Raw genomic sequence first — 19,832 nt, 5'->3', positions numbered from 1 at the left:
GTAAATTAGGGTTTATCGTGTTAATTGTGTTGGAATTTATTAGACTTATTGTGATTAGAACTGCTTGGAAATTATATAGTATGAGAACAAGAATGTTTTCAGATTAATGGTAATTATAATAGTTTTTAAATTAATTAGAAGTATAGCTGTTGTTCTTATACTCAGTGCTCTGTCGAATGCTAGTGCGAAGCAAAGTTTTTGTTTTGGTAGTTGAGTTTTGTTGAAACAAATTTTGTTTTGAATTATGGATATGGTAATATGCTTTAGTGAGTGGGATTGTTAGGAACGAGGCTGCCGTAATGTACTGGAATTTATTCTATTCCTTGCAAGCCTTTTTTTTACATCGGATGAAACCACAACTTAGTTGATTATATGCTTTGACAAGCAAGATGTACCCAAGCTTGTTCTTACAGGTGAACTTTCCCTAAGAAAACAGTGTAATTGATATCAAACAAGAATTTGTGGGGGTCGGAGTTGGGCTTGGTGACTAGAATTTTATGATATGGATAGTCGTCTTCTGAAATTGATTTTGCTACCAAGTGAATTTGATCTCTGGTGTCCTTCTCCACCTTCATTCCCATCTAATTTTCTATGGAAAAGAGCTGATGTTCTGATCTTTGTCCACCCAAAATTCCAAGCTGATCCATTTCTATGCTTGTTGTTTTGCTTTTCATATTCATGTTGCAGTTCAGAATAGTCCCTCTGCAGCTCTGTCATTTGCGTCTTTACATTCTCAAGTTCTGCTCTTAAGGTCATGATCTCAGTTTTTGTTGATGTTTGAGTTATTTCCTGTTCTGAGTTGTTATCACTTGCTGCTGGTTCTTTTCCTTGCATTGCTGCCCTCATCTTTACTTGCTCTGAGAACAACACCTGCATGTCCATCCCATCTTAGATCAGAAATGTTAATTTTGATGAAACATTAAAGTCTGCCTTTGACTTTGTTTGGTCCATGCATTTTTACATCATGCTATCAAGGTTTGTGATTCACACGGAAAGAAAAATTTAGAAGGCCTATCCTCAAGTTATTTGTTTTGAGAATATCTGTTCAAATGCATGCAGACGCAGTGTTAACAGCTTTTGTTAGGAGTGGTTTTTGGTTTAACCTAATGTTTTGAAATATTGTGTATTGCCACTCTGCTTTTACAATATCAGCAATTTTGTCATGTGGAAATTTGGGGTTAACAATAAAGCTAGTCAATTAGTCATTTAAAGTTTCTTCAATTATTGTGGTTATGTCTTGTATAAAAGTTGGCAGTCTTTCAAATAAACAATCTGAAAGAAATTATTAGAGTTTGGAGTTCCTAGAAACAGACTTAAAGTTCTGGTTGAGCTCAACAGCAAACATAGTGCAACTTGCATTTACATAGATCACAAGGATCCTATGGCTAAAATGGAAGTCAGTGGTAGTAAATGTGATTGTTTTGGACAGTACATATTATACCATGTAGCTTTGGTGTCCAAAAGTCCTTAACTGCAGCATTTTCATGGTATCTCAGAATCGTGTATTGGGTTATTTTTAGGTTTTATGTAAATAGGTGTCATTCACTGAGTTCGTCCCACCAATCTTTTTTTTGATCCAGAGCCCCTTTTAATTTACAGAGAGATAGAGCTGGAAAGACTGTATATTTAAGAAGATGAAGTTAGTAAAGATCAAGTAGGGTATAACCTAATTGGATGGTTTTTCTTTGTGTTGATGATGGTAAGGGTTGTTGGCAGCTTGAGTGGAATGCAAAGAATGTAGTTCAAGGTGTTAAAAAATGTGTTAGTGATATCTCAGGCACAGTAAAGTAAAATCAGATAAGAGACCCCTATGCTCTGGGAATACAACTGTTGTTGGTCAGAAACTTTTGAGAGAGTGTCGGATTCTGCAAAATGCGTTGTGTTTTTTTGGCACTTGGGATGCTTCTCAAAACGGGGCTAAATTGATCTAACACCATCTCTTAGATTTTTCCTTGCCTTCTAAATAGCTAAACTACCAGTTTGCTACAGCCTTTGTTAACCATTGTAGATCCCAAGATCCTCTTTTATACTTGCCACGTGGCTTGTGGCCTCTCTTATGGCTTTTGATTTAATGACTGAAAGAAGACATTAAATTTACAGCTTGGGTACATGGCAGGCATATTTATTTGATTTATTACTGATGGATATCATAGATTTATAGTGGAAAATGGTTGTATATTTTACCTGAATCACTGTTCTTAGAGGCAACCTATCATTTTGTGCTGCATGCATGCACGCATCAAGTGATAGCTTCCCACAGCTCATTATTTTGCATAGCCTTCTTCGGTCGTACTCAGAGAGCGAAGGATGAGTCTGGAAAGAACAATAGAGTTTTTAGCTTCGTCTTATTGTTTATCTAAAAGGACGGAGTACCAGAAAGACAACTGATGGCAAACCTTGAGATAGGTGTCAATGGCTCTATAAAGACCATCATCACATGCCCGAGCTCTCTCTGGCAGGGCTTCAGCCAAAACTTGAAATTTGGTAATGGAAAGATTAGGGTCCTTCGCTACCTCAGCTAGGTAATTTTCCAAAAGCTTGCTAACACTTGATTTCTCTGATGTCAGTGGCAGTTGTTGCTTCTCTTGTTCATGCATCAAAAAATACTCCACCATTCTTTGAACCACATCTGTGTTGTGCATTGTTCGTTTTTCAAGTGACCTATATGAATATACATGAATGATAATTAGCGAGGGTGAAAAGACTTGCCACAATTTTTTATGCAAGGTTACGCAATCTTAAGGAGACTGGGATAGTTGAATACATACTTGACCATTTTCCCCTGATCTTCACTTTTATAATTAGGAATCAAAAGATCATTCACATTGGCATTCTCCAACATCATCCCTGCTCTCTTCTCAAGCTCTGAAATCAAAGCTTGGGATGCAGAGTAAACCATTGCCATTTTCAACATCTTCAGCAAGAACTTACATGGGGCTGCTTCTGGTTGAGGAGGAAGTATGCTTACTAGGCTTTCAATAATAGATTTTTGCTCCTTGCTATGTTCAATTCCCTCGTCTTCTGTCCTTCCGATCAAAATACTGAACTGCAGTTCATTCTTTCCATACCCATACCCTCTTAGTCCTTCTAACTCTGCATCCATGCCTGGCAACCATCTATCTGCATATCGCATGATACATTTACCTATGATCTCTGGTTTTGCTCCCCTTGCCCTTATTGCAGTTATAATTCTCATGAAATGATCAATGCGAAGGGAAGCCACATCATCAAAGCACCATCCTTCATCATTAACCATTGAATTGTCTCTAGGAGCCTTCCATGCTATTGAGTCACAACATCTTCTAACTATTTGAAGATTTTCAGCCCATGGAGATAAAGTTTCACATGATTTGAGAACAGTGATGGTGTCTTTCCACGATGAGAGGACTACAAATGTGAGGAAAGCTTCTGTCTTTGAGATGAGATTTCCATCATCAATCTCTTCACTCATTTCTAGGAATTCTGATGCGCATCGTAGTGGAGCACTGTTGCTAGGGTTTAAGTCTAACGGGAGACCATAACAGAATTTTAGAATGATTTCGAATGCTTCTGGTCCACCTGGGAAGTTTTCAAGCTTGAGTTCGTACCCAAAATTTGAAATCGAAGGCTGAAGTTCCAGGCGGCCTATGTAGCCACATTTTGATACCAAGGGATACTGGATCAGGAGAAACAGAGGAGTCAGCAAATGATGTCAGTTCATTCCTTACAGGCAGTGAGTGTATTAGATCCATCAGTGTGTTATTTAACTCTGTCTTAGCCATAGGTTTTAACCTTGTCAGGTAGAAAGAAAGGGAGTTCACTTTAATTAGCATGTGTTCATGCCTTGAGAATTGATTTGTTAATCTTCTACATGTTTACACTGCTCATAAATCAACTGGATGAGCAGAAGGGAATTATTATGTTTGACTCTGGTGAGCATAGATGAAGTCACTTTAGTCATGGCATGTTCTTAACTTCACATGTTGTAAATCCATCTCCTGTTCTTTTTGTGTGCAACTCTAGTTAATGGACAGACCTAGTTATAATTTTGTCTAGTGTTTTGATACATAGATAGAGAGAGGGAAATGACTCTGCACGAGCTGTAAGTTACCTTGTGAACAGTAAAAGTGACGTCTTGAACTTGAATCGATAGATCTGTAGCGATTTGAGAAGTAACAACCCTGCGCCATCCCGTCAGCGGAAAAGAAACAGAGAAACATTAGTAAGAGAGACAGGCAGCTTGAAAACAGGAAAGGACCAAAACGAAAGATGTCTGCCTGGATATTCTAACATTAACTTAGTCATGCTAGCAAGCAGTAAGGCTGTATCATGGTTGATTTAAGTAATACCATGAGTTATCTTTCTTTTGGAGGCTATCGGCTATCGCAATGACTGTAGTCGGAACTACGATGCTCTGGTTGTGAGCTTGGTCAGTGCCATCAGAATCACTCTCTGAGCTTTGTGATTGAACTACAAGAAGGGACTTCTTCATGGTTACAATGAGGATGTACGGCATTGCTGTGAGGGCACCGAACATTTAATGGCGAGGACATGAAAGGAGAAAGTGGGGCTCGATCATAAATGTGAGATGTGAGATGTGAGTCTGTGGCTAGTATGGGAGGAGCACTGTTAGGCAAGTATGGAATTTCAGGGAATTCTGATAGAGATCGCTCAAGCTCATGGGAAAAAGAATGTTGGCTTTGAATAGTCAATTTTCAACCACGTATTTGTGTACCGGACCAGTGTATTATTATTATTATTATTTTATAAGTGGAGTATCTGGATCAATTTACGTATATTTTAACTAATTTCTTGAGATTTTAAAGTTAATAATCGTACAAGTTTCTAATAACTCTAAGATATATGATACTCGAACTAGTAATATTGAGTAACAAATTCAAAATCTACCCTTATCTTATCAGAGTTACTACCAATGAATTATTGTGTGGCTCCATCCTGGATGTTACTTTCCAGCACCTGTCTTCTAACTCTGGTGTGTGGAATTATTGAGAGGAGGTGAAACTCTGCTTGTGCTTACTGTCCTAATCAAATCCATTTTATCCGTTAATGGGTTGCCTGAAATCGCCATCGCATCCGTGCAAATGCTGTACGAGTAGAAACTCTGTCGGTACAGATGCATTAGAACTGCTCAATCTCAACTATATCCAATATATATATATACACTTTTGCTCCTACTCTCTCTTGGAATTCAATTCTTCACTACAGAGAGAGGAAAACAAGTCTTGAAGAAGAAGCAGCGGTGGTAATGTTTGGTTGTGGGAGTGTTTACTGGGGAAGGAAAGAAGGGTGAATCGAAAGGAATTGTGGTTATATTTGCATGGATTTCGATTCATGAGAAACTTTTGAATACTCAAATGGAACAATTTCCATTTGTGTTAAAAAAAATGATAAGAATATTAATTTATGTAAATGTAAAAATAATCATAAGAAACAAGTTTAATTTGAGCACGATTTATATTCACTGAAAAAAAAAAGAAAATTATATATATATATATATATATATATATATATATTTGTTATTGAACAGGGCCTTACATTTCTTGAACAAGAAAAATTACATTGAGGTGATGGTCAATTGTAGTCAAGAAATTAGTTAATTATCTCTGACATTACAAGGACTAATTAATTACTTTCTATAAACCATTCGGGTCTAAGTTACAGTTTACCCTCATTTTTATCATCTGCAATATCATGTTCAATTTACTGCGCCTGAGTTTAATCTGCCCCTGGACCGACTGTGCCCGCGAGGTCAGTTTGACCTGCCGATCAGTTTCAGTAACCTGCAACCTTCTGCACTTGTTCTTCAACTCGCTGGCCTGGAGCTCCTAATATAATAATTATTTTTATTTAAAAATATATTAAAATAATATTTTTTAACCAAAAGAAACCACAGTACCCCAAACGGCACCTTGGCCTTTCCTTCACAAAATTCATTCCAGAACCTAAAATGTATCCTCGAAAAAATAAACTCGAGAGCTGCAATGACTCATTCAGATAAAGAGACCAAAAATCATCACGCTAAGCCTTTTAAAGGGTGTTTGACTTGGAGGGGTGGGTGGTTTTTTTCTTTTGGATTCATATAAAAAGTATGTATTATTTTTAATTATTATGGATGTTTGAATTAACTTGTGTATATTTTAACTAATTTTACGAGTTTTAAAATTAATAATTATATAAATTTTCAGTGATTATAAAAGAACTTAAACCTGTAATTATTGGAGAGCAAATCCAAAACCCATAACTTAATTAGTTTAACTATGTTTTGGGATTAAAAAAATATGTATTTTTTTACTTTTACGAAGTAATCTTACTTTAAAGAAGTTGTACTTTAAAAAAAAACAAATCACCCTTCCAAGCCAAGTACACATTTTCGCATCTGTCTTTGCAGAACCGTTTAACATTTTCTTCTTCAACTTGGACGTTCTTCTCTCGTTTGCTAGCTCTTCAGAAAAATCCCTTTACAATTGATGGATCTTCGTACTACGGAAATGATATCGTGGACAAGAAAAATTAAGAAGACGAATCAATGTCTGCTATTTAATATACCCGCAGCAGCAGCAGCTTCTCTCGGGAGCAATGGAAAGATTTTCAAAAGATTAGGTCACTTACTGTGTGTGTGTTTCCGGCAGGGTTACCAAATCTGAAATCTGGGTTCATGATTTCGTTATCTACATAAACCCTAATTTCCATTTTGCATTACGATTTCCTTTTTCTTTTCCTGCTCGGAGTTGGTCGAAAAATAAGGTGGTAAAGATACATATAGTTTTTTCTGCAAGTACATAATTAATCCTAGGAGGAAGTGGGATTTTTTACTAAGAACAAAGAGATAATAATCCAAAATGTTACTAGTCCACTCCATGGAACCTAGCTAGTTGGTCATGATCTGTCGACATATCTGTGTTGTTTTCTTTTCAGTTGAAATTTGAGCAGGAGGAGACCCAAGGTGCATGCGCACCTTGGGTTCGATTAGGTATGGGTGCGGTTTAAAGTTGACAAACTTTTTCCAAATAAATAAAAAGACATGGAGTAAAAGACAGAAAAAGCTTTGGTGCACAGTTGTAAAAGCAGTCTCATGGGATTGTCTTTGCCGGCCCGGAGAGAAAAACAAAAGCTCAAATAAAAGAATGGATCGTGTTCATCACGGCTTAAATTTAAAAACAAAAAACAAAAAAGAATAGAAAATAACACATTAAGTTCAATTATTGATCTTGTCATTTGAGTGTGTTAGATGCTAGCTTTTGAACGGGTGAAATCATATAAATCTGTGGGATAGCTCGTCAAATTTGTGCCAACTATTTTTCTTTCTTGAACAAGAGGCTGACTGACACACAGGGATATCCCTCCCAAAAATATTAAGTTCACTTTGCTAAGTTCAAATTGGCATAGAAACATCAAATTAATAAACGGGGAGGTGAATTATTATAACAAAAGTTAAATATAAGGGGAAATCACGATAAATCAAGAGAGTTTTTATCATGGATTATAATAGTAGTTTTATTTTCAATTTCTTATCTTTTTGCGAGCGGATAAACTTTTCTTAGCTTTCTTCCACAAGGGTATTCAGGTTTTTTCAATTTTCAAGTACAGTCAAATAACTTTTTTAGCCTAAAAAAGAAAGAAAAGAAGCTTTGCCTCTGGGGGTATTCTGGTATTTTTACATGGGTATTTTGTGTAATTAAAAGAACCGTGAGGGCATTTTAGTATTTTCATGATGTATTTGTTATTTTTTAATCGAAAAAACCTAGTGCGCTTGGTTCTGGCATGGCTAACAGATCCAACCACCTTGGGTCTGGCATGGATGTCTGAATCATAAAGTTTGGGTCTGACAAAGAGTTGAGTGGAGGTTTAAAAATTAACTCACTTGGTTAGGTTTAATTACAATATTAATACATTTTTCATACTCTTAATATTTTTTTACATTTTAAAAAAATTTGATATTCACTCATTGTAAAACGTGGTCAATATACTAGTAACAAAAGTTAAATGGTGTAAAGAAATCATTGTAGATCAAGAGATATTTTATTATGGATTGTAATAGTAGTTTCACTTTCAATTTCTCATTTTTTCGCAAGCGGATAAACGTTTCTTTGACTTTCTTCCACAAAAGTATACAGGTTTTTTCAATTTTCAGGTAGAGTCAAATAATGTTTTTAGCCTCAGAAAAGATAAAAATAAAGCTTTGCCTTTGGGGGTATTTTGGTATTTTTACATGAGCATTTTGTGTAATTAAAAGGACCATGGGGGCATTTTAGTATTTTCACGATGTATTTTTTATTTCTTATATGGGTATTTTTCAAAAGCTGCAGGTGCGTGTTTCTCATGCCCCCAACAAGTGGGCGACGCCTACGCCATTAAGAAGGCAAGTATGATGCTTCTCGGTGGCCAAATCTAGTCATCCGCCATCTAACTGGATGTGCAACTGTGTCCTTTTTCCCATGGTGTGGCGCGTGAAGACATGACGGTTGGATTGTTGTCAGTGATTGATTGTTTGCATTTTTCTTTCTTTCCTTTGCTAACAATTAAAGTGCACAATTGTCCTCTTTGTTTGTTGTTTTTCAAATCAAACATGTTTGTCGTACCTAGGCGCGGGCTAGCATGGTTGCCACACCCAGGCGCATGAGTCTGGCATGGTTGCCAGACCCAAGCGCCTTGGCCTAGCAACCATGCCAGACTTATGCATCCAGGTCTAGCAACCATATAAGCCCCGAACGCCTAGGTCTGCCAAACCCTTGTCTAGGTTAAAAAAATTAAAATTTTTCAAAAACACAATTGGACTGCAAAACAAACATTGTCTTATTCAAGCAAGATTTTTCATTCATATGCAGTAGAAATTTACTGCAATTTTTTTTTTGTTTGTGCAACTTATTTTATAAATTTGTTATATTCAAAGAGGAGAGAATGAAAAAAAATATTGAGTTCTAAACGATTTATTTCAAGTTTTCAAAAATAAACTTTCTTTTTCTGTATGCACTGTGGATGAAAACATTAATTTTATGTTTTCATCCAAGTGTTGAGTATTTTTTAAAAGGTTTATGTTTTTTTAAATTTGAGATGTTGTTGCATGATCTAATTGTCAAAGTTTATTACAAGAGAGAGTTTATTCTACATTATAACTATTAGTATATATCAAAATTTGAAATATATGATCATAAAAGAAAACTTTTGAATTGATACATTATGTTGTAGGAAAAGAAAATACTATTTATGTAAAAGACTTATTGTTCCTTTGACTATCTTAATTTATGCAATTTTGTAGATAATTTATTCACTAAAATTAGAGATTAATAAAAATAATTTAGTGAATTTTAGGGAAGCACGTGATTAATGTCTTAAAATAAAAGAAAGAAATATAGAAAACATAAAAATATATTTGGTTCAAAAGACAAAGATGAAAATACAAAATAAATATATTTTTAGAACAATTGTAAGTGAATTCTTGTATTTTTAAAAAAAAGACACATGAGTCTAGCATGGTTGCTAGACCTAAGCGCGTGGGTCTGGCTTTTTTCTTAAAAATACATCAGAAGTCCACAAGGAATTATTAATTAGATGTCCTGAGATCATTCAACACATTTGCATGAGTATTTTGGTCATCAACAAAACCATTACCTTTGCCTAACTTACAAAAATTATACAAATCCTAGGCGCCAAACCCAACGTATGTAGGCCTGCAACCATTCCAGACCCAAGTGCATTGGGTTTGGCAACCACACTAGACCCAAGCTACTTGAGTCTGGTATTCAAAAAAAGATGCATAGGTTTGACATGGTTGTCATGCCCAAACGTTTGATCAAAAATAAAATTAAAAAATAACAGTAGAAAAACGAACCTAAATCTATATTTTGAAATTTTAAAGATCAATTAACTGGTTTTATTAAACAAGAGAAGAAGAGAATAAGTTATAATTAACGCTCTCAAGATCTTTTTGCTATTTAAGCATAGTTAATAGACCCAAATGCATGTGTCTGGCATGATTTTCATGCCCAAGTGTTGGGTCTGACATATTTGTCATGCTCTTGCGCATGGGTCTGGCATGTTTGTCAGGCCCAAGAGCATGGATATCGCATGGGTGTCAGACCTAGGAGCTTGGGCTAGCATGGCTGCTAGACCCAAGATAAGTAGGTTTGGCATGGTTGTCAAACCCAAGACGTTTGGGTTTGGCATGCTGCCAAACCCAAGATGCTTAGTTCAACATGGCTACCGACCCAAGGCGCATAGGTCTGTCATTGTTGCCATGTCTAGGAGCATGAGCCCACTTGGCATGTCAAAGTTATTGGTTACTAGTAATGCATAATGTTAAATTTTATTTGTTCCTTAAAATCTGTAATTGTTTGAAATTGAGCATTGAACTTAGATTCTATCATTTGATTTTGTAAATTTCAATCAAAATTAGTCCTTAAATTTTCAATTTTTACAATTATGTTTTCTTTTCACATTTAAATATATCTATATTAGCCAAACCTAAGGCATCTGAGTCTGCGCTTGGGTCTAACAAAGAGTTGAGTGGAGGTTTAAAAATTAACCCACTTGGTTAGGTTTAATAATACTATTAAAACATTCTTCATACTCTTAATTTTTTTGTTTACATTTGAAAAAAATTTGATATTGACCCGCTGTGAAGCGCAAACTAATATACTAATTATACATATAAGTGATGACATAAAGGTGTCGTGCGTTCTAGTGGCGGTGACATTGCTACTTACTCACAAAAAAAAGAAAGGAATTATAGCTATGAGTGAATGAAAATCAAGATAAAAGGAGAAAAGGGAATCGATATCTTTAATCAACCATATCCCATCAACAATTAGTAAGAATTGTGAAGAAAATAGCTCTATTGAATTTAGGATGACAAGAACTTTCAAACATAAACCTATAATAACTATATTTGGTGAAAAACAAAATCTTATTGGCATGTCAAAGTTGTTGGTTACTAGCAATGTATAAGGTTAAATTTTATTCGTTCCCTAAAATTTGTAATTGTTTGAAATTTAGCATCGAACTTAGATTCTATTATTTAATTTGATAAATCTCAATCAAAATTGGTTCTTAAATTTTCAATTTTGACAATTATGTTTTATATTCACATTTAAATATATCTATATTAATTTACTATGAAAAATTAATATGATCAAATCAAATTTTAGTTGAAAAAATATATTCAAAGTATAAAACCCTCTTAACCATTTGTTTTCAAGACATGCCCACTTATTTTTAAGTCTAAGTGAATTTGTCTTAAGAAAGCATATGTAGAAACAAAAAAAATCAACCAATAAAAATTTTCCATTTATTTCAATTTTACTTTATTTTTTTATATACAAAATTTTCTTCAAGACATACTTTTCAAGTAAAGAAACTCTCTCAAAAGCTTTCAAGCCTCCTTCACCTAAGCTTGAAAACTATAAAAAAACAAAGAATTGTTGGATCAAACCTAAACACCCCATAAGATTTCTTCAAAGACAAATCAAATATCTCTTCAAAGCATCAAATCATCAAATCTTGCTCTACAAATACATGTCTAGATTCACGTTCTTGCAAAGCACACAAATCTTGGTTTAATTTTACAAACAAATCAAGTAATCATAAATCAAATTCAAAGAAAGAATCAAATTATTGTTTATTCTTTTATAAAAATATTTTAAATAAAGATTGCACTCAGTCATATATTTTAATAAATTCAAATACTCGTACATGTGTGTTTGTTTAATATCATGTACTCAAATTTGTGTCTATAAATATTTGACGACTCCACTAGAGACAATACGACCTCCAACAACTCCAAATTATATGTTGTTAGTAATACCACACATATTCCCTGTAGCTCTGATTGTGGGATCCTCAACAATATCCAAGTGACTCAACAATATCCAAGTGATATTTTTGCAAGGCCTTGGTAATTAAAGTTAGGGGTGATCATTTTCAGTTTGGTTCGATTTTTACATGAAAAAATTAACCAAATGAAATTATTATTTTTTAAAATTTAAAACCGAAATCAGTTCAAACCGACTGGTTTCGGTTCGGTTTTTATTGTTAAAAAACCAATAAAACCAAGAATCAAATCCCATTTCTGCTGATTTCATGATTCAAAATGACTGTGGATGTGGGATAAGTTGCTGCTGGACAAAAACCCCAAGACTCAGAGATTCAAATCCATATTCCGATGCAGAAGGCAATCCATTATTGTCCAGAGATGTAGCTGAGACAACTCCTCGTAGGAAGAGGAGCCGGAAGCACACTACAAATGAAACTCCTAGGAGTTTGAGTCAGAAATTTAGGCTAAAATCCTTTGATGAATTGATGGGACAAAATGTAGTAGTAAGATCTCTTTTGGGTGCCATTTCTAAAGGAAGGGTAACCTCTTTATATCTCTTCCATGGTCTTCGTGGCACAGGCAAGACCTCTGCCACGAGGATATTTGCTTGTTGTTGCCCTGAATTGCCTCTCAGATAAGTACAAACCATGTGGTGTCTGCCGAGAATGTGTTGCGTTCTTTTCTGGGAAGAGTCGGGATGTGAAAGAATATGGCAGCTGCAAGTGTTGGAGTGTTGTTTTAGGGTTTAGGTTAGTGACTTATCTTTTTTATAGTCTTTTTTTTTAGAGTTATGTGGTTGAACCGGTTCAGTTCATTCCGGTTCAATTAGTTTTAGGCATTTAAAACCGAACCGAACTGGAAATTCTTTCAGGTTTTCTAATGGGTTAAGCTATTTTTTTTCTTGGTTTTGTTTTTTCGATTAATTGTTTTTTAATTTTCTTGGTTTAATCGGTTTTTCAGGTTTTTTGCTCACCCTTAGTTAAAGTTTGGCCTCCCTTAATGCTCTCGAGTTTGTTCATTAACTTCGTTGTTGTATTGTCATTTTCCTTGAGTAAAGTCGAAAGCTCCTCAACGAGTGTTGTCAAATTAGTCACTTGATCCTCCAAAGATATAGTCTCGTCATCATCATTGATATGGAGTTAAAACTTGAAGTCTTGCTCAATGATGTTAGTTGGCATGAAGAAGTCTTCACAAATGAATTGTTGAAATAGCCACCTCGAGTGATGATGGAAAAGTCACGCGCCCTACTTGACTTTTATGATGGAGTTACTTGTACTTTCAACCTTGAAGTAATGAATCCTCTTGCCCCTTGTGCATTTGATGTGGCTATAGGCTCGAGAATTGGCTTAGTTTACACATACAATTCAATGATGGATTTTGTTTTTAACAGTGGGGTTGAAGAATCTTCAACGAAGTGTCGACAACCTGACTCAATAGTCTTGTTGCTTTTGAAAGCAATAAAAGTAATTGTGTTCTTTCTAGTTATCATGGAGAGGTTGAAAATTCTTTTTTGAATGGAAAAGATGAGAGGCAAAGATGTTCCTAGTGGAGTCACTATGAATTTATAGACATAAATTTAAATATCTAAAATTAAGCAAACACATGTACAAATATTTAATTTTATTAAAATATATAACTGTATACAATCTTTATTTAAAATATTTTTACAAAATAATAAACAATCATGTAATTCTTTTTTTGAATTTGATTTAAAATGACTTGATTTATAAATAAAATCAAGCCAAGATTTGTCTCGCAAGAAAGCGAATTTAGACATGTATTTATATAGCAAAATTTGATGATTTGACAATTTAAAAAGTTCATTTGATTTGTATCCAAAATATTGTTGAAAAACTCTTATGAAGTGTTTAAACTTTGATCCAACAAAGTTTTATTCCTTGTAGTCTCCAAGCGAAGCTTTATTCTTTATAGTCTTCAAGCATAAATCATGGAAGCTTGAGAGCTTTTAAAAAAGTGAGCTTACTTGAAGAGCTTGTCTTGAAGAAAATTCTATATATCCAAGATTTCTCCTTCTAGAATATATGCAAGAAGATTTCTCTTCTTTGTTTGGGTATAGGGTGAAGCCCTATATTTACAAGAGCATTCAGGTCTTTTGCAAATACTACATAATATTATTTTATTGATTAATTTTTATCTATGAAATCTTGTATTTATGATAAGATAATATTAAATATCTCATCTCATACATCAATTTTCCATTGAGCAAGAAATATGTAATGGACATTTATTTTCCATATCATTTATTTAAATTCTAATTTATTTTTTATGTAAAAATAAAATAAAAATAACACAAATTTTAATTGGTTGAAAAAACAAATTTTTCTACACCCCAAAATAACTGTTTGCCTTGTATCTGAGATGGTAGACTGACTATTGCTAATATCAAAGCTGTTGCTTCCATGGTATCTTATGAATACTACTGAGTTCAAAATTGTGAAAGGCAACAAAATATTATAGGCGATCAAAGCCCCCTTTGGTTGTAAAATGCAGTAGACGGTAAATCAACTAATAAATTGGAATATAATCACTACATATGTACAGGGACACCCTAAAAAGGGAGGGAAAAGAAAGAAAGAAAAGAAAGGCACAAAAGAGAACTCCAGCACCAGTTATTCACAATAGATAACTTAAAATGGCAAGTTCAAGCATGAACTAGAAGCACAAAGGCGTAAAACCATTAGACATTGACATACCCATCAACCGTCTGCCTCACTCTCAGTGTTAGATATATCAATATCAACGTACCCAAACTTGACCTGGATTAAAGAAAAGAAGCAAGAAAAAAAAAAGATGGTTAGTCCACGATTGACAATTAAAGGAAAATTTCAGTTCCTGTTTTATGAACATTACTAAGACAGGGAAGAGAGAGAGGTGTTCGTGGAAAGGAGAGATGAATGGCAGCTCCCCTGATAGAGACATGAACAGCTTCTGTGCTTCCCTGTTACTGTACATCCGGTCTAGGCTACCAACCAACTAGGTAGATCGCTAACCCAACTTTATTCATCGATAAGAAACATGCAGAGAGAGATGTGAATTAAGCGCATACCATGCATGAAAGGTCATGTCGATCAAATATGAAGTGGAAAGGGCATAAAATCTGCAAGTCTTATAGGATTTGATGGATTTATAATATCAAAAGCCAAGCATGATAAGATTTGTTTTTTTATGATTTTTGCATGAAGGGGTTGAGAAAGACGAGAGAATTGAAGACTGGAGAATTTTTTTTCTTTTTTCAGAAAACTAGCACAGTGCCTGGATTTTTTTGGGTGAAATAGCATGGGAAGAAACTTATTCGGGGATATAACACAATTCATTGAGCTGCGGCACAACCAAAATAAATTTTAAAGGTTGCGGCAGCGTCATTGCCACATCCTTTAAATTTAAAAAACAAATTGTTCTTTACATTAACAAAGATGACTGTCCCATGCACTTCACAAAAGAGCTATTTTATTTTGTTTCTTGCCTTGACCATATGAACAGAAAGAAATATCATTTTGTGAAGTGCATGGGACAATCATTTTGTAAAGTGCATAACCAAAATGATAAAATTCATTGTTGAAGTGCATGGAAAAATCATTTGTTCCCACTTCACAAATTAGAAATCACAGATTCCCATGCATAACCAAAATGATATTTCATTGTATTCATTCCAAGCAAGAAACACAATAAAATAGCATCTGAGAAATGCATAGCAAAAACATATTTATTAATGCACAATTTTTAAATAAAAAAATATTAAATGCGCGAGAATGACAGCAACTTTTTTTTCAAATTTAAAGCATTTAAAATTTAAATTGGTCGCAATGACTAAATGTGTTATTTCCCCAAACAAGTTTCCTATTGTGCTATTTCCCCAAAAACATTTGGGCATTGTGCTAGTTTTCAAAAAAAAACTCAGAAGACTGGAGCAAAACATGATTTTTTCTGCTTTTTAAAGTTAAAATGGACGACTTTACAGTTACAAAATGCTGTTATTGCCATTCAGAATGAAATGTTGTTACACATAGTATAATGGTGCAATGAAATAAAGGATAAGACCATTTTTTTGTTAAACCATCATTATACCATGGTAATCAATGGTCAATGGCAAACAATCTTCAGGTCACAAGCTTTTCAATTCTTGATGATTGATGATCCTACATTGGACAAGTGATATTACAGTCTAATTTTATCCTTAAACATCAGGTCACAAGCTTTTCAATTCTTGATGATTGACGATCCTACATTGGACAAGTGATATTACAGTCTAATTTTATCCTTAAACAAGCTTATCTACACAAGTCCAATTAGGATTGCGGCCCTACTTTCATGTAGATTTCCACAGAAGTATCCATCTTAAACATAAAAATGAGTTACTAATTGTAGAACATGATCAGTAAATGATGATCAGTGCAAAAAGAGTTTGAAGTTAATTACTGTCTATCACATTTTCAGTCCACCTTACTAGATGCATGTTGGCAATGCATATACAACTATGGGAGGCACCGGAAAACTTAATAGAATTAATGAAGCACTGAGGTGGAGCAAAGAAAAAGCAACAACTAAAACTTTGCTGTATAATTAGCTTTTGAATTTAGAGCTTACATGATTGAGAATAGGAGAACAATTTTTCTTGAATCAAATGAGGATGCACGCTTATATCTTCTCCATCTGTTGTTTGGTGTATCATGAACTCTCTCAGTGAATGACTTGTCTGTTAAATGAAAGGAATTACTATCACAAAGTAGATTCTCATTTATTGATGCAAGCATATTCTGCTGGATTAATACTACATATGAAAAGAGGCGTATGCAAAATCATGGGGACAAGATGCCACGAGCAGGAGTAGGTGTGATAAACAATTTGCATCTCTTAAAAGAATAACACGACAACAAAGTGTCAATCCCAAACTAGTTGGGACATCTCTTTAAGAGAATGATGGTAACAAATCGTATGTGAATAGCAGGTCAGATAGCTAGCAGTCTTTGACTAGACTATCATGAACATATCCAATTGGATTAGATGAACAGCAGTGATGTAATGGAATATGCTTACATGCCTTTAGAAATTAACTTCAGCAATGATGATCCATGATTTGTAAAAAGTTGCATGAATCTCCCACATGTTTTCAGGTTTGCCTGTCTCTGCACCACCCCCTGCATAATGATGTAAGCAAACAAATACCAAAATTAGAGGAAGACTGACAAATCTCACATTGAGGCTAAACAAGCAAGCACTTGAAATAAAACAAAACATAGCAGACCATCCATGGAACTTACAGTTAATGGATCTTCGTTTTCTATACTTCCAACAGTTGTACCACCAGATTTGGGTTTTGCAATAGTTTCCATCTCAATATCTATATCCACAACGCATGGTGAATAAGAATCTTCACTTTCCATCTGTAAATCAATGAAGTTATGACAACTGAATTGAGCATCTAAGCACATCTGCTTCTTCGGTGGTAAAGGAAGCTCTACAAAGCTTAGAAAGGCTAGCTGAGATGTAAATTGTGAAGTGGTCTTGCTTTCCTCGGACACCATCGAAAAATCAAAGACATCTTGGCCCTAAACAAAGGTGAAAAAACTTCAAAAGATATGCATAATTTTAATCATATATGGCTGCTAAATGACCATTATTGACCATCTCATGAAAAAGAAATGAAAGTTTCAATAGGCACAAGGTTCTTCATGAAAGAGCGAAAAGGGAGTGCTAACTCAAGCAGTTAAGGTTAGGATCACAGTATTCTTGTGTACAGAATACTTCGATTTGCGAATGACAGAAAAGAGTCACTAGTAGCAAAAAATTGTGTAAATATTGTCTTCAAATTCCTTATTGGCCTAGTGTAAAATTTTGCAAGACCATACATATCATGTACAAGCCTCTTCATCAATTAGTTTAAAAACCGAAGATTGCAATCTAAACAAACTTAATTAGACAAATGTATGCCTTATCATTTATACATATGACGATCCTGATCATCTTCATAGTATTCATTAGTTCAAATCTAACAAGACTTGCAATCTAAAGAACAAAACTGTCTCGGAGGAATCACCCTCTGAGACAAAGATACAAGGATTAGGAATCGTACAAAATAATATGTAGGGAGTCTAGCCTCAATCAAGTCTTCATCCAACAACAGAATAGAACAAACATTAAGTACCATTCAGTTGTCTTGATCCATTGATAAGATTAAGATCTATTCATTTAAGAACAGGGATCGATGTTTCCTTGATTCTTCCTATTATAGAATTTCTAGATTCACCATATTGTGCAGTATATGGGTTGCAATCCTTGGACTCTTTGTCTGCGTATCTGTATGTACGTATTTCAATCAACCTGCCAAATAGACACTGCACTGCAGAATGCTAGATCATTTTCTATAACGGACTATTCTAAGTAATGTTGGAAAGATCACCAAGGAATCACGCAAGCATTGTTCCAACAGCATAGATATGAATTTGTCTATAAAATGCAAATATACAAAGAAAATTATATCCAGTCCCCTAGCATCAACTACTCAGCATTAGAACAACGTTTTAGAAAGATTAGTATAATGGCATGATTTTTCTGCCATCAATGACATCTACCATTATTATGAAAGAAAATGTGTTGGCTAGAGCAAATCGAAGTAACATTTCACCGCTTGGCCATCCTATTGAACATCAATTGTTATCTTGTCAGAAGTTTTGAATTAGTTAGCACTAGAGGTGGATTTCTGAGCACAAGGATTGATGATCGGCAGGTAACACTGATTGATCATAGTAGAGCTCCTATTGGCAAACCATCACAGACAAAAAAGGCTTAAGAGGCCAGACAATACCAATTACTATCTTAGCAAAGACGAGCTTACATGTGAATTGCGAAAGGCACATTTTTCTTCAACCGGAAACGACGCCTCATCAATGATTATAGGCAAAGCATCTAATATTCCAACACCAAAAAAAAAAAAAAGCTTCCATTAGCTTGCTACATGTGTTAAAGCAATTAATCACGTAATAGCTCACTAAAAACACCATTACCTAAAGAACAATGCTGGTTGACCTCGTCAAAACTCGGCTTTAGTGACTGGAAATACGAGTCTCCAACAGGCAAATCGCAACTTCCATCAAAATTCGCAGCTGGAAAGTACTCGCTTTCCTTCATGAGACAAAAGAATATAAAAAAACAAATTAACTAGCGTTAGGGAAGATCTGCTTGGATACTGAGAAAAAAAATAAGAAAAAAATAGTAAAGATAAATTAAAAGAAGTAGAAACCAGCAAAATAAAACAAAAAATAAGAGCGTGATTAACTAGCTAGAACTAAAATGTAGCAAAAAGGGAAGTTGTAGCAGCCAAGTTGTTAACAAAAAAACAGAGAAAATAGAGCTTCTGAAGCAGAAAATGAAGCGAGGAGATCTAAATTCTGACCTTGGTGAAGGAAACAGTAGCCATTGCAGTATGCAGAGAGAGAGATATTGCAGAGAAAAGGCAACTTCACATGTGTGCGTGAAATAAATATACTAAACAGAGAGGAAGGAGCGAGAAGTAGAGAATAGAGTAGTTACATTGAGAGAAGAGAAGAGAAGAGGAGCGGAGAGGAGACTCTCTTTATGTGGCAGTGGCACGGGTTTCTGTAGAAAAAAATGAAGAGACAGAAAAGACTCAGTTACTGGTGTCTACTGATGACATCTTTAAAGAGGAAAGCAAATAAAGCTTCTCTTTTTTCCTTATATGACTATATTGCCCCTTCAAAGTCTTTTTATTACTATTATGATTGTTTTCTTTTTTTCTTTTATATATATATATATATATATATATATATATATATATATATATATATATATAGTATTTATATGGATAGTAAAAGTTGTTTTTTAAAATATTTTTTACTTGAAATTATATTAAAAAATATTTAAATTTTTTTATATATTAACACATTAAAATTATTTAAAAATATTAATTTAAAACTAAAAAAAATTATAAACACAATTAGACTACAACACTAAACTAAATGGAGATCCAAGTATTCAAGTTTTTTAA

General features: G+C 34.3%; 2 protein-coding genes and 1 non-coding gene across 4 annotated transcripts; 1 reads left to right on the top strand and 2 right to left on the bottom strand.

Annotated features, from left to right (window-relative positions):
• Positions 1 to 292: 292 nt before the first annotated feature.
• On the bottom strand, positions 293 to 4,682 carry LOC133673432 (BTB/POZ domain-containing protein DOT3-like). Its single transcript, XM_062094230.1, has 6 exons — positions 4,329 to 4,682; positions 4,091 to 4,160; positions 2,769 to 3,655; positions 2,397 to 2,661; positions 2,185 to 2,313; positions 293 to 870 (listed from the first exon to the last, which is right to left on the bottom strand). Exons 1-6 carry the CDS (start codon positions 4,514 to 4,516, stop codon positions 496 to 498), a joined length of 1,914 nt encoding a protein of 637 aa, XP_061950214.1. The 5' UTR covers positions 4,517 to 4,682; the 3' UTR covers positions 293 to 495.
• Positions 4,683 to 14,320: 9,638 nt separating this feature from the next.
• LOC133673044 (uncharacterized) lies at positions 14,321 to 19,482 on the bottom strand. Of its 2 annotated transcripts, none has more exons than XR_009834946.1 (7): positions 19,221 to 19,482; positions 18,832 to 18,949; positions 18,663 to 18,733; positions 17,089 to 17,376; positions 16,865 to 16,965; positions 16,415 to 16,523; positions 14,321 to 14,586 (listed from the first exon to the last, which is right to left on the bottom strand). XR_009834946.1 is itself a non-coding variant. In XM_062093653.1 (7 exons), the coding sequence occupies exons 1-7, from the start codon at positions 19,242 to 19,244 to the stop codon at positions 14,508 to 14,510; spliced, it is 786 nt and encodes a 261-aa protein (XP_061949637.1). In that variant the 5' UTR covers positions 19,245 to 19,480; the 3' UTR covers positions 14,321 to 14,507. The 2 variants fall into 2 exon arrangements, 1 of the variants encoding a protein (XP_061949637.1); XM_062093653.1 differs by having other exon boundaries at positions 16,869 to 16,965; positions 19,221 to 19,480.
• LOC133673612 (U6atac minor spliceosomal RNA) lies at positions 14,702 to 14,831 on the top strand. The gene has a single exon (XR_009835025.1). It is a non-coding gene; the product is annotated as a U6atac minor spliceosomal RNA (small nuclear RNA).
• Positions 19,483 to 19,832: the final 350 nt, after the last annotated feature.

The sequence above is a fragment of the Populus nigra genome, chromosome 14, assembly GCF_951802175.1.
Source record: "Populus nigra chromosome 14, ddPopNigr1.1, whole genome shotgun sequence".
Taxonomy (NCBI): Eukaryota; Viridiplantae; Streptophyta; class Magnoliopsida; order Malpighiales; family Salicaceae; genus Populus; species Populus nigra.
This window is presented reverse-complemented; position numbering and strand designations above follow the sequence as displayed.